Consider the following 14483-nt stretch of genomic DNA (forward strand, 5'->3'; position numbering starts at 1 on the left):
CTCTACACCCCTACAAAGTTTCATCAGAATTCATTCAAAAGCTTTCCAGCTATCACGGTTACAAACAGAAAGACATTCAAATGCTACCAAAAACATAACCTCCTCCTCGACAAGTTTGCGACAGTTGCTTAGACATGATCTTACTTCCTGTTCAACATCTTCGTCCTTTCTATAAAAACCTAAAATCCATCTGCCAGCTTTTTGTGAGACATAGTCGAAAGATTAACAGCGCCCATTCTGGTGAAGATTTAAAAAAACAAAACATCCTTTGAAGTAATTCGGTGAAGTTACATTGGACATGACACATCTCAGCTTTGGGACTTCCCATAGTATTACCAGACACTTCAGTCCCCAAATCCAATTACCATGTTCTTCCTCTAAGCATGTGGTGTTATTTATTCATCTCATTTTGGTGAGTTTCCCAATTTTGAAGATATTGGCTGTAGAAATGTCTGCCTTCTCTTGAATATAATTAAACTAAAAAGCGCTTGGCTGGAATTGAAAGGATGAAAAAGGATGACTGGAAAAAAAAATCAGCAGCAGCATCTCATTTCAGAAATCATGACCCACTTATTCAAAATAAAATATGCCAACTTTGTTGGGAGCAGTTTCATATAAGAACTATTCTCTTTGCTACGTCCACCAGTCATATTGCTCTGCAGTGCAGACCCGTGAAGAGAGCTGCGTGCTTGTAATAGGATGTATTAAAGGCAAGAATTGAATCCCGCCTCAGTTGGACAGTAATGTTAGGTAGAGTATATATGCCAAAACATAGAGAATTCCTCCAAAAAACAAGAGCACGCACAGAGAGATTGTGTGATTTCGTTCTTGGATAAGTCTCTACTTTATGAAAGCCATTTCTGAAACCACTCTGAGACTCTGCCTTTATATAAAACACAGACTAGACTTTTTCCTCTTCGATATAAAAAAAGAAATCTTCTGAAAAAAAAGCATTTTGAGAATCTGCATACATTTAAAACTTGTAACATCACTTTAGCTACACACAAACGACTTTTAAAGCAGTAATATACAACACCACCGTAGCGTCACTGACAAAAGAGAGGGGGGAAATTTTTCAACCCCTTATTTTAAGAAGCCCATATGAAATGAAGACAGAAACATTTTGAAAGGAAATGCTTAGATGCAGAAAATGAACAAATGCAAGTATGTACTGTGGCTCTAATGACAGCTGGGGTACCCCACCATCCTTTCTGTGGTCGGGATCCAACCACAAAATTTCATCAACATCACAAAGGATTTTATTCCCTCACCAGGCAGCATGGGAAATATGCCCTGGTGTGTCTAATCCAGCCTTGAATATCCTCTATGGAAGCATCCCTATCGGCCTCTTTCATGGAAATTAAGAGGTTTTCTATTGAGGGATTTCTGTCAGAAATCTTCCGCTGCTATGATGAGAAAAATTCCACTACTCTGCAGTGAGGTGCAAAGCATGTGAGGGTCAGGGCAAAAAAGATTTGTGAATGTGGGGTGGTTATAGAACCAAGCAAGACCCGAGCAGACTGACGGAAACCAACATCTTAACACATGATAATGTACTTTTCACTGCTTTTGTCGTCTTCTATTTTCTTGACAGAAAGTGTGGACAGTCCATGGAACAGTGAAGGCACTTAAAGTGTAGATGCACTGTTTGTCCACCTTCCTCATTTTCTTTACTTCTTTCAATTTCAATTTCAATTTAATTATTTATACAGTTCCAAATCACAGCAACAGTCACCTCAAGTCACTTAATATTGCAAGGTAGACCCTACAATAATACAACAGAGAAACCCCAACAATCATATGAGCCCCTGTGAGCAAGCATTATGGCAACAGTTGGAAGGAAAAACTCCCTTTTAACAGGAAGAAACCTCCAACAGAACCAGGCTCAGGGGGAGGCGCACATCTTCTACCAGCAGACCTTCCTTCCTCATTCTCACTGGCCCATCATCCACCATCATCTGTAAATAAATGGCCCAATTTATAGGGATCTAATTCATGTGGCTTTTTTTTCACATGATTAAAGGTGAATTCTTTGACCTGTATAACATGTGTGCTTTCTGAAGGAACACAGGAGGATATGTTGCAGTGAATGATTTATCAAATTTTAAGTGGATAAAGCAGGATAATCAAGCCTTGCCAATGGCCCGAACTTATCCGTATTGAAGATTGATGCCTACCATCAACAAGCTTTCAACCAAATTGTTAGTATGGAATGTATTAATATATATGAGGCTGTATGCATACTTTTGGCCCTGTTTGCATTGGAGAAAACCCCAAATAAATCCAAGCTCATGCACCGAATTCTTGTTTTTAAAGTCATTAAAGATGTATGCTGCACAATCATTCCACCCAGGAAAAAGGAAAGGTTCAAAGAATTCATTAAAAGCCTTAAATTATCATGCTGTTCATGCAAACTTCTGACCACAACTGCATGTGTGCAAAAAGGGTTTAACACACAGAAACTAGTGAATATGTTTTGAAGTTTATAGAATGATGAACATCATTTGAGATGTGAGGTATGCCTAATAGCTTTTTAGCTTCTTGTACTGTGTTGGCCGTTTGGAAAAACTTACAAAAAAATGTTGAAATTGTTCTTAAAACAACTGAACGCTTGTTGTGTTTGTACATCACTCCCTTGTATGTTCCCTGAAAATGGTTGAAAGTGTATTTACCATGTTTAACAAGTTTCAGTCGATCAAAAGTTGCTAAATTACAACTTCACTTCCTGTTCGGCAGCTTTACCGGTGGTTTGTCTTTAATGGACAAACACTGTTGAAAAAAATATCTATAAGATAACCTTTGAAAGGCTTGATTTTAAGATTGGTAAGCAAGGCCGACAGGGTGCCTGACTGCTGCTCAAGCCAAAGTGCATTGAACCCCTATGGTGCGTTCTCCGAGTGGTAGACCTCATTTATGCTAGGCCTGGCTGGGCTCGAGAATGAGCAAAGGCCCAACCAAATGGTGCTTGTTCTCGAGCCCCTACCCAGGGCCTGGCTCCAGGATGAAGCTCCAGTGATTATGTCTTGGTCAGGGTGAACTATTCCCTTGATCTTGTCAGCATCTAAGGGGTTTTCTGAATCTCTCTTAATCTGGACCCTCACATAGGACCAATTTGTCCCGAATAAAGGGCCAAACTTCTCAGGCTGAATGGTTGCTATCCCAACATGGGCAAGCAAACACCATGGAAAGATAGCAATTCATGGAACAACGTCCTACTGGGAGACCGGGTGCACACTTCTGATATGCCAGAGCATGTCTGTGATCTGCCTGTCAGCCAGCATGGCAATACCTTTGTATCCACCCTGAAGAGCTGTAGGAGGTAGGAGAGGAAGGTCTGGGTTTCTCAGCTTAGCCTGCTGACTAATCCAGACATGGATACGAAGTAGAAAATGGATTTAAGACTATTTTTACCAACTTTGGTGAACATTAGAAAAAAAATGTGTTTTTAAACAATTTTAACAGTTTCATTAAACAAGACAGTAATTCATATGTTTGTGTGCTTTGAACTCAACTTTATTGAAGAAATCTAACTGTGCCATTTTTTTTTTGAATGAAACGTGATTAAAAAGCCATGTGACCCAGTGCTGGCATTTGGGTATAAGGCATTAGATGAAGAAAAGGTAGAGACAGTGTGGGTGTCTGTGCTGCTTTACTGGTTGTGCCCAGTTTACTAAAACCAATCATTAAAGGTAGGTGACTTTTTTTTCTTTTTTTAAAAAATACAACTGTAATCCTGCTTTTCCCTACATGTTTTTTTTTTGTAAAACTGACACAGTGGCACAATTTATGCTCGTCTGCGCCCTCACACAGCTGAGCCAAAATAAATTGATTCCCCAAGCCCAGAGTCTGCTGCCACCTCTCTAGGGACTCCATGCAAATTAGCCTGTGGATGGTTTGTGTTTATGAATAATGTCACAAGTGACAAGCAATTCAGGCCAAATTCCCACTGAGGATTATTTACCAGTGAATGAACTCCTCCAGGCGAATCTAATGCTAAGTACCGAGTCAATAAATCCGTGAATGGCTCCCTACCGAGGGCTGAGGTCTGGCTGCAGGCAGCTGAAGCTCACAACAGGGATCTGCAGGCTGGAGGGCCGGACGGGATCACTTGCTGGCCGGAAGGGCCTCGGCGGCAGAAGCGGGGAGCGAAGAGGGGAGCGGAGGGGGGAACGCAGGCCGCGGCCCAGCCTGCCAAGGGATGACATCTTGGGCAGAGGGGAGCGTTCGCCCTCGGACCCTGAGCCCTCCTCATCTTCCTTAATGGAAGGAAGCTTTTTCATGATTCCTCCATTACTCTCACAGTCTCCCTGATGGGGCAGAAGTTAAGATAGGAGGTTAGAAAACATCATCAATTTTCAGCAAGACTGAAATAAATACTGAAATATTATTCTTTTTTTTCCCTGCAGATTACCTTTTTTAGTCTTTAAAGTGAAAACACAAAAAAATCTGAAAAGCTTTTTGAGAGAAATCAGGAATGGTGTCATGTCACTCGCTGATCAGTAGGGGGAGCTGCTGAGTTACTCAAAGCACTGATCAGAGTGAAGACTCGCCATTCACAACAGCTGCATCGGCTCTCATCTCCATTCATTTTATGAGCAGCCCTGCAAAGAAGCATTCTCATTCAAAGCAAACGCTCCAGTCGCTGACAGTCAGTCTGTGTGAGGTGAACCAACTGAACTAAACAGAGAGTTTAATTCCTGCACTCAGCGTGTTGTAGGCGGTAGATGCATTGTTGGTTATATCTCCTGCGCCTTTTCTCTTTTTGCATTTATGCATTCTCACATGCTCCAGTTCAAAAGCTGATTAAAAAAGCTGGCATGCAACCCCATTTTCTCTTTTCCCTCTATTCTCCCTTGTCCTCAATTTTTGTTTCCCCCTGTCACCACCACCACCACCACCCTTCCCCTCCTCTCTCCTCTGCTTGTTGTCTTCTTCATCCAGTCTTGGGCTCACGTGCCTGCTTGGTATTTTTAGATCACAGAGGTTTAATTTTAGCAGAGGTTTGCCTGGAGGGAACTAAGCGGAGAAGGGACTGTTTGGAGTTTCAGTGTGTGTGGGTCTGTGTGTAGTATGTGAGCAGCACGTGCAGTCTTGATATGCAGCGTGCCACAAAAGGGCCACCGGGAAGTTATTAGTGTTGGGTTTGCAGGTGTGGAAAACGCTGTATGTATGAGCACTGGGCTGGAGTGTGACCAGTAACATGTTGTGTGTGTGAGTTTCTACATCTTTTAGCAAGTGCAAATATGTTGTGTTATGTTAGTCTGCATTGTGTTTGCAATGAGGGCATAAATGTGTTGACACAATCACATCACTGTGAAGTCTGGTTTGAGCCTCCAGGAAATGAATGAAAGTAATTGTCTTCTGTAAGTGATGGAAATATGACTGTGCGTGTGCATTTCTTTGTGTGTTGGCACGTGAATGCAAATATCAGCAAGGTTCTTCCTCCTTCTTCCCCTGCAGCTTCCCCTTCATCCTGATGTTTTCCTCGTCTCGTCTCCATCTGGATATCGCTCTATTTTTATCCATCTGGGGATGACCCTGCCCCTCCCACACACATCTGACAGCACTATTTTTAGTCCCACGCTGCGCCCACTTAAGGATGCACCGCTGCTTTCGCTGCACGTGCATATATATAAACTCCATATGTGGGTTTGTGACTGTAAGATGCTGACAAGTTTGGTGCAGTGAGTTTGAGATTCATTCTTATCCTTTCATGCTGGATCTGCAGCCATCTTGATTCGAAACTGCCTGTTAATGCAAATACCTAATCAGCCAATCACATGACAGCAAGTCAGCGCATTTAGAATGGGGAAGAAAGGTGATTTAAGTGACTTGGAGCATGAATCTGCCCAAACAAGCATCTCTAGGGTTTCCAGAGAACAATCTTAAAAAAGAGAGAAACTATCTGAGTGGTTTTACTTCTTTCATTTGAGAACAGGAAACTGACACTACATTTCACAAAGGATCACCACAACTGGAAAACAGAAGACAGGAAAAACATTTTCCAGTCTGGCGAGTCTGCATTTCTGGGTACGCAACACAAAAGCATAGCTCCATCATATCTTTTAATAGATCCCCCTGTTGGTTCTGTAATGGTGTGGAGGATATCTTTTGACACATTTTGAGCCCCTTAAGTACCAGCTGAGCAACATTTAAACATCATGTGTGAATGTGTGTGTGAATGGGTGGATGACTGGATGTGTAAAGCGCTTTGGGGTCCTTAGGGACTAGTAAAGCGCTATACAAATACAGGCCATATACCGTTTACACTTAAAAATGGGACAAGGTTAGGATTTCTAACAGCAGTGATGTTTTTATACAACAACAAAAAAAACAAGTCATTTAGGTTTTATTTACATATTTTTCTGTCTTTTTTTGTTATACTATATGAATGTCAAACTCATTTTACATTGTGGACCACACAGAGCCCAGTTTACATGACTTTGGACTTAAATTGTAAAACTGTAACATTACAGCCCACTGGTGAACCCACTGTAAAAATCATCCATTTTTACAGTAGATAGTGAAAAAACTGCAACTTTCTATCATCTAATTGTTTATCTATTACTTATTTACTGTGGTACAGACTGAATGGTCATGGGTGAGGTCTTTATCAGTAGGAAAAGCTGTAAAAAAGTATTAAAATACAGTTAAAAGTCTAAAATTCATGCCATTCTTTACGTTTTTCCAGGGGACCAGATTGGAGACTTTGGAGGGCTAATTATGGCCCCTGGGCCTTATGTTTGACTGTCTTTGCCCCCTTGATGGTTTCTCTTGCCTCTGTGTTCATTAGCAAGCTTACTCACAGTAAAAATGTGACTTATTTCTAGTGTAAGCTGGTTTTTCATGTGCATGCTACAGCTGAGATCCATCTGTAAATCCCTGGCATGTGAATCCTCGTGTTTAGATCGTGTCTTTATCCGCTGGCTGCGTCTCAAGCAGAAGTCGCGGGTTCCTCCTCAGTCCCGGTCCAGATGGCTAATCCTTTTCAAGTGCAAAGCCATCGCCGTGGCGTAAAAAGAAAAAAAATGGGTGGAGGAGATCATTGCACAACTGAGACTAAGACACAGACAAACTACTTCCGTGGCTGTTACATTTAAAATGTATTATTAGCATGAGTCAGGTTTTACACTTGATCAAGGCAATGGAAACTAATTGAAATAACTAGAATTTGGTTCGTGATTAGGGGTACTTTAATCTTTTTTCTTTTTTAGCCAATTAGAGGAGGTGTGTATTGATATCAGTGGAAATGAGTTTTCGCCCTTTGTGAAGCAAAATAAGCTTGGTTAGGGAACACATGTCACAGGTGAATTGGTGACGCTTTTACTAATGCAGGTAATGACATAGCCGTAGTTCTGCACATAAGTTATGTGGAGTGACTATGACTTTGGATGTTTTTGTTAAGTAATTGTTCAGTTTTTAGTGATATTTTATTTTGGCATTTGCGTTTCCTTCTGCGCCTCTTTACTTCCTGCCTTTGCCTTTTCCCCTCAACGTTTATGATTTTTTCCGCCACCTTCATTTCTTTTGCCTTTTGTTCTGTGTTTAATTTTCCTGCTTCCTCCCTGTACCCTGTTTTTCCATCTTCTTGGTCACCTCTGCTCGTTCTCAGTGTTCCTCTCACTTTCTTCCTTATTCACATTTTTGCCGTTTAGGATTTCAGGGCTTCGTGTTTCTGGCTTGTTGCTTTTTCTTCTGCCTATTTCACATTGCATTGGGGTCCACATTTAAAAGAAAAAAAAAATCTTAAAGCTAGGGTAAGAAGGACCCATAACATTCATAATGGCTCTCCAGTGGAAGGGTGTTTTTTTGGGGTGGCATCTGCTCTGTCCCTTAAATCAACCCAGAGCATAATGGAGGGATTATACATCCCATCTGGCTGTAAACATGTTGATAGGATATGTGGCTGTGGAGAACAATCCAAGTGCTTTACCTCCTTCTACCAACCAGCAGTCACTGCTGGCACCTTGGGTTTATTTGTTCTTCCTCTTATTGCATTGAACATCACTGATAAAATATCACCACTGGATTTATAATGTGTGTTGCTTCAAAAATAATGTTTAGCCTGAAACTAAAATTAATGTGGTAAAATTGCTACAACAAAGGTAATGTAGTGATGTTTGGCAGTTGTTGTACCTCAGTGTTGTGCCCTTCTCGTAGATTGTACGTCAGATCGTTCCGGATTTCCGTGATGAACTTCTGAGCGTAATCAGGATAGAGGCAGAGCACCTCACGCAGCCCTTTGAGGCTGATGTACTGCAGATCACAGTAGGTTAATGCTTTCACACAGGCGTTGGTCTTTATAACTTCCTCCTGTGTCAGACAGTCAGAGCCAATCAAGTCACCGCGACCTGGAAAGCAGAGACACAATAGATAGTAAACAGTGTGTGTGAGGTGTTAAGAAGTAGCCCGGCACTTGATAGAGGACTCCTTATCACATCTGGCATCTGTTTTTTTTTGTTTTTTTGTTTTTTTAATAAGATGATCAAAAAACCGAGCTATGGTTTAGACTTCTGTTGTCAAAAAATGGTGACTTAAAAATACTTTAAACTACAGCAGTGGCAATGTAAAAGGTTTGTAATAACACTGGGAGAGACCTGACCATCCTACTGGCCCAAACTTACTTCATTTATTTCTTTTGCAAGTAGCCTACATACTTCTGTTTAAACAATGAAACAAAAGAATGAAAGCCACTAAGTGAAAATGGAGAGGATCCTTCTGGGAGAAAGAAAGAAAGAAAGAAAGAAAGAAAGAAAGAAAGAAAGAAAGAAAGAAAGAAAGAAAGAAAGAAAGAAAGAAAGAAAGTAAGTCAAGTCAGTGCTGAGGGGATTAAATAACAATAAAAAGTAATGCAAAATAAGTAACTGCTTCTAGTCAAGCCTTAACTGTGGGGGAGAAACACTTGACCAACACAGCTTCCACCAGCATCACATTACTTCTTTTGACATTTAACATCAGTTAACTAAACTACCACAGCAGCCTGGTGAGTACAGCTCCTGGCTGTGATGTGACTGAGTTGAATGCACTTGGCTTGGGACTCATGCATCTAACTTGCTAGCATAGCTAGCTTGCTATGGTAGCTGGGAAGCTAGTAGTTAAATTTTAACACTTCACAAAAGTCAGTTTGCTCTTGGGCCTCGTTACCAGAGCATTAAATGCAAAGTAAACATACTAATGTCTAGTGGTTCAGCTCTTTTTGGATGTGAGCTTTTTGTGACTAGTTTCACCTGTGTTTACCTACTGTTTCATGTCATACTGTGGAAAATGTATTTTAGCAAAAGAAAAGCTCGACTTCAGATATGTTTTATTGTTACTAAGAAAAAAAAATCTGTACTCAGATGAGTGAAATTCTAGTATTACTTTATGTCTGTGTTCGCACCAATCAGTGGGCATCAGTTAAAACAGTAGATAAAACTTTCTAACCAAACTAACTAGTCACATCTGGCTGTACTGACAAGTATGGCAGTATGGCCATATCAAGACAACCCGTTGGGTAATATCACAGTATGTTCACATCTGTTTATCTATGTTATGGTTCCCAGGAGAGGGCCTAAATCCCTAGGCTGGAAACTACTGAACTAAACTACCAAATAAAACTAAATAATTAAAACTAGCTTAATAAACTAGCTTGCACACTGAAGAGTCAATATCAACATTCTGATGTTATCATACATAACATCAAATGCAAATATACATTTTGCCCTACAACCACCGTTTTCCTTTGATTCTCTAAATGTATTTAGCTGATTTATTGTGGACCATTCCCCAAAATACTAATATGCAAGCATTTGCCATGCTACAAGCAGCACATGCTGGCAGTGCTGACAAAGTGCTCCACTGGAAATAAACTCTGAGGTGAGAGCATGCGCCACGTATTTCAAGATAAGAACCCAAATGCAGACACAGAGAGATAGCCTGATAGCTTATCAGGAGGATGAGAGACAGCTGGCGAGACAAGGTACAGCTTAAACTAATTAATGAAAATTTGTCAAGTGAAGCAAAACTAGGGACAAATTACAAGGGACAAAAGACTACCAAAATAAAACAGGAAGTAACTAGGAAAGCTAGCCTAAATAAATAACGAATCCAATATATGACTTTAGAAAACTGATAGAAACTCGAGTTCTAAAACACCAAGAAACTCATAATACCAGAATAATCGTGGAAATGCACAGAAATCAAGATATGCCTCAGAAAACTATGAACAAAGAAACAACCATAAAATCACAGAAGCCTTTCCAATATTTATAGACACAGTGCGCTGTCGATATAACGTGCTGCACAATAATGGTTAATATTTAGTATTTGCTGTTATATTCCCATATATCATCGTGATGTTGTTTATTGTATTGCTCTTGTTTTCTTCTGCTTGTTTTCTTTTTTCTTTCTCAACAGGTGATCCAGATGATTGATATATGTATTTTTTTGTCTGCTCATTTAGTTGGTTTTTGTTTTTTCCCCCTCTTCCTTTCTCCCTTTTCTTTTCCTCATTCAAGTCTGTCCTGTATCTAGCAAGTGAAAATAAATAAAATAACAATAAAAGGTGAATCAAATAGATCATTACGGCAAGGCTGGGATGGTCAGTTTGGTAAAGTAAATTGGGCATCTTTCTTCGCCTTTAGACAATAATTCTGATGGCAAAAGAACCAAACGGGACAGGCAAAAATAAGAAAAAAAATACAATATTTATAGAAATAAGGAAAACCTTAGAACACCTACAACAAGACTCACAGACCATGACAAGGTGACATGTATTGTTAGACTGTGAAGTACAAATAAACAGCTATGAATTGGAATAGAAGGTCAGCATTTCCTTCTTCTGCTTTACCACACTGTCGTCTCCTGAGCTGTAAATCCAAAGTGGCAATGCCATACCAATTTGTGCGCATGTGTGTGTGAGAGAAAGAGCAGACAGGAATACTGTGATAAGAAAAAAAGCACTGTTTGCTCACCTCTATATGTATAAGAAAGCAAGAAATGCATGCTTTTAGGCCTGCATGTGTGCACCCAATAACACATGCAGGTCAGACATACTAACGAGTTTGCTGTCTCTCCTCTGTAGGCAGCAGTCACTTTATTATTTACACCAGTTAGCTCATTAAAATGAAAAACATTGTTGCTAATTTGCTACCTCCACTTCATGTGGACCTGAACTGATTCCAGTGCTGTTTGCGAGTGTGTTTATGATTCTGTATTCTGTTTTATCCACGTCGGAATGGAAAGCGTGTCGATGTACGTGTTGTAGGACAAGACCCTGGAGAGGCTCTTATTGTGGCGGTATGACATTGACCCAGGTTGGTGATTTCAGCTGTTTAACAAGCTGCTTGCGGTGCAATTTAAAGGTGAAACTGCAGGAATATTCTCAGTGGTGGTTTGAGGTTGTTAGCCATTCCCCGCTCTCAAGTGAAGCTGCTGTCTCTGTGCTTCTTTTTTGCATTGAAATTGGCTCAAACATCCTGAACCCACAGATTATCTCCCATATCCCAGAGCTTTTTAGCCTCTTTTTTTCTTTCTGACAAACAGCCCTCACCTCAATAAAATACTTGCGGGATAGGACGAGTCTCGCTCCGCAACAGCTGGATGTCTGACACTGTTTACGTATAGTGCAAAGTGTCTGACAGCATGCCAACATGTCTACAACTTGTTCCACCACAGCTAAGTGGAGAAATGAATAATTCATTAATTCACACATTAATGTTGTTTATAGGTTTGCTTTAGGGGTTATGGGTGCTCCCAAACGGTCTCATCAATCCCTGGGTCACACTCCATCTTCCATCTGATGGGGTGTTTATTGTTGCCCACAGGGACGGTTTAATATGACTGCAGTTTTATAAGCTCTGGGCCGCTCTTCTTAATTATGTTCGTCTCCATAAAAGCCGGCTATTAAATCTTGAAAACCTAATAACGACCTTAGTGTTAAACAGCCTTTTTCCATCTTTGCACACAGCACTGAGACCAGACAAAACATATTTGCTTGCAAGCAGATGAGATTAAAAAGGAAGATTCCTTATCTTCTATTTTGTCTTCCTGTCATTGATTTCCCGTGTGTTTTAAAAGCAACCTTATATGCCACCATCACAACTCTAGAAATAATTTTTCCAGCATTTTGAAATATTATTACTTCATAGGGGCAACCCTACATTTGTGCTTGTGCACAAATGTCATACCGGAGCTGGCAAAGTGCCGCCACTGTTTAACTAACAGCTGACGTAAGCTTCTGCAACTAAACTGTTAGTTTCACCTGGATCACCTTTGGGTCATCTTTCTGTGCAAACATTTCACTCAATTTCCAATTCTCACTGCAGCACAAAGAGAGACCGTGCAACGGTAATGGCCACGAATGAAGAGCGGAAAGAGGTTTCGATGACTCGACTCGAGAGCAAACCTCCCACGACGGCTATCTGGCACTCAACGAAGGCAATAATGACAGCGCTCTTTTCCTCTGAAGCTCACTGAACTCTATTAATCATACAAAGAAATGACTGTAGGCCTCTTTAGCTCCATCCTCGTGCACTCTCAGATAAATGCTGGTTTTTAAGCCTGTTTCCTGCCAAAATCAAGGAGAGCTTCTATGGTCTAGAGCACAGGTGTCGAGGGCTGGTGTCCTGCAGGTTTTAGATGTGTCCTTGATCCAACACGGTTTATCTAAATGGCTAAATGGCCTCTTATGCCTATATTTAACTCTATACTTTCATTCTTGGACTCTTGGACATTAAAGACTTTGCATATGACTGGGTAGCATTAGCTGTTTATTGCCAATCGCCTGTGCCATTTATGTTCTTTCTTGCAGACATTTCAAGGAAATACATCACTTTTTGATCAGATTAGTATTTTGATAAGAGTTTGATTATTGGGTGGCCCCATTGGATTGCCTGGTTCTTAAGGGTCTTGCAGACTTTTTGACTTTGGGAATGGGTGTACTACATAAAGAACTGTCAGTACTCCTTTAGTCTCTCACAAACAGGGGGTCTGAACAGCAGGTGGGCAGACTGGGCTGTATGCTTGAGGTGACCATATTAAAAATCACCCTTCTCTATGACTTAAGACAGAGCCAAGGGTATAAACGTAAGCTTTTGGGTCACAGGGATAACTTGTGTGGACACCGACCTCATGGTTTAAAATTTTGGTCATGTTTAATACGAGCGTCTCTCATAGTAACAGTGTATATATGACAGAAAATAAGGAAACGTAATTTATGATTGAACTGTTTGGGTTTGTAGTCAAAATGAGCTGATTTTGTTTTTCTTTACCTAAAATGGCCAGCACAGTGTTGTCCTTCAGGACTTCCATGGAGCCGGAGCATACAAAGTAGATAGCCTGGAGCGCGTCACCCTGGCGGATGAGGAACTCCCCCGGAGCGCAAAAGGAGGTCTTGATGATCAGGGAGAGGGAGCGCAGACACCCCCTGCTGGCTGATTCAAAGAGCGGCAGCTGCAGCAGCTCTTTATTCAAGTGCATCGCGATGTCGGCTCTGAGCTCATCCGGGAAGTCCTTCAGCAGCTGAAGACAGAACGAGAACATGGCTCAATCTCTGCCTCAACTTCTGCTGCTGTTAGAGGCTTCTCAACTTTCTCTACCATCCTCTGAATGTAATGTGTGGGAAGGTGAAGGTAACAGCCAAAATAAAACCTTTTCACCTTCCCACATAGTCACAAGCAGCTGATACATGCATGTTCAGCAAGAGGTTTAAAGGCTTAAAATGTTTTTGCATATTTACTCACTCGCACGATCTCGCTGGTTTCTAAAGGGAAAGGCCTAGTGTAATGTGGAAAAGGGGAAAACTTTGCAAGAAGGAAAGTTGCTGGTAGTCATGTCAAAGTAAGAGCGTCTGTCCTCCATGATGTTATTTCTTAAAAAAAAAAGACAGGATTATCTAGATTTAAAACCAACTGGTGGCAAAACACACCAGGAGTGAGTTTAGAGTCTGTGAGGCCATTAATCCGTTAAATTAAGATGGCTGCTCCAGCGTGAGAGAAACCAAACAAAAACCAAATCCTCTCAATGACTGGGAGCCGTGTTTTTTTTTTATATATATTTATTTATTTTCTAGTCTGCCTGGAGGACAAGTCACCTCATCTGCACTTTCAGTCCACTTTATCCCATTGTGGCTAATCCATGCTACAGAGGCCACATGTCCGTTTGAGAACGTTAAAGGATCAGTCTCACATTTGTTTCCATCTAGAATTCACTGAATTGGATGCACAAACACTCCTATGAGTTTTACTTTTGCCTCAGGGCAGCAGTACCTGAGATCTATCTTAGATTCCTGCACTATCAAGACCAAATGTCATCCTTCCTACCTCACTGACATCAATACCGTTGTTGACAGACCAGGTTGTCTGGAAACACTCCATCATGCGTTGCTCCAGCACCTTTGGTAACCTGTGCACACGAATAAAGTCCTTCAGGTCCTTGGTGCGGGTGTGGTAGAGGGAGCGACGTGAGTACATCCTCTGGATGATGGCGGTCACGTTACCAAAAAC

At 41.0% G+C, this 14483-nt stretch overlaps 1 protein-coding gene across 1 annotated transcript in view; it reads right to left on the minus strand.

Moving 5' to 3' along the window:
- LOC102213821 (potassium voltage-gated channel subfamily H member 8-like) overlaps positions 1-14483 on the minus strand; it is a 45485-nt gene that overhangs the window by 4827 nt on the left and 26175 nt on the right. Inside the window, exons 10-13 of the mRNA XM_013915248.1 lie at positions 14301-14483; positions 13251-13500; positions 8137-8351; positions 4033-4307 (exon numbers count right to left, since the gene is read on the minus strand). The exon at positions 14301-14483 is cut by the window's right edge and continues 16 nt beyond it. Coding sequence (XP_013770702.1) covers positions 4033-4307; positions 8137-8351; positions 13251-13500; positions 14301-14483 — 923 coding nt within the window. The remainder of the gene's footprint in view (positions 1-4032; positions 4308-8136; positions 8352-13250; positions 13501-14300) is intronic.

Source organism: Pundamilia nyererei, unplaced genomic scaffold (genome assembly GCF_000239375.1).
Source record: "Pundamilia nyererei isolate P.nyererei 1_Seehausen unplaced genomic scaffold, PunNye1.0 scaffold00276, whole genome shotgun sequence".
Lineage (NCBI taxonomy): Eukaryota > Metazoa > Chordata > Actinopteri > Cichliformes > Cichlidae > Pundamilia > Pundamilia nyererei.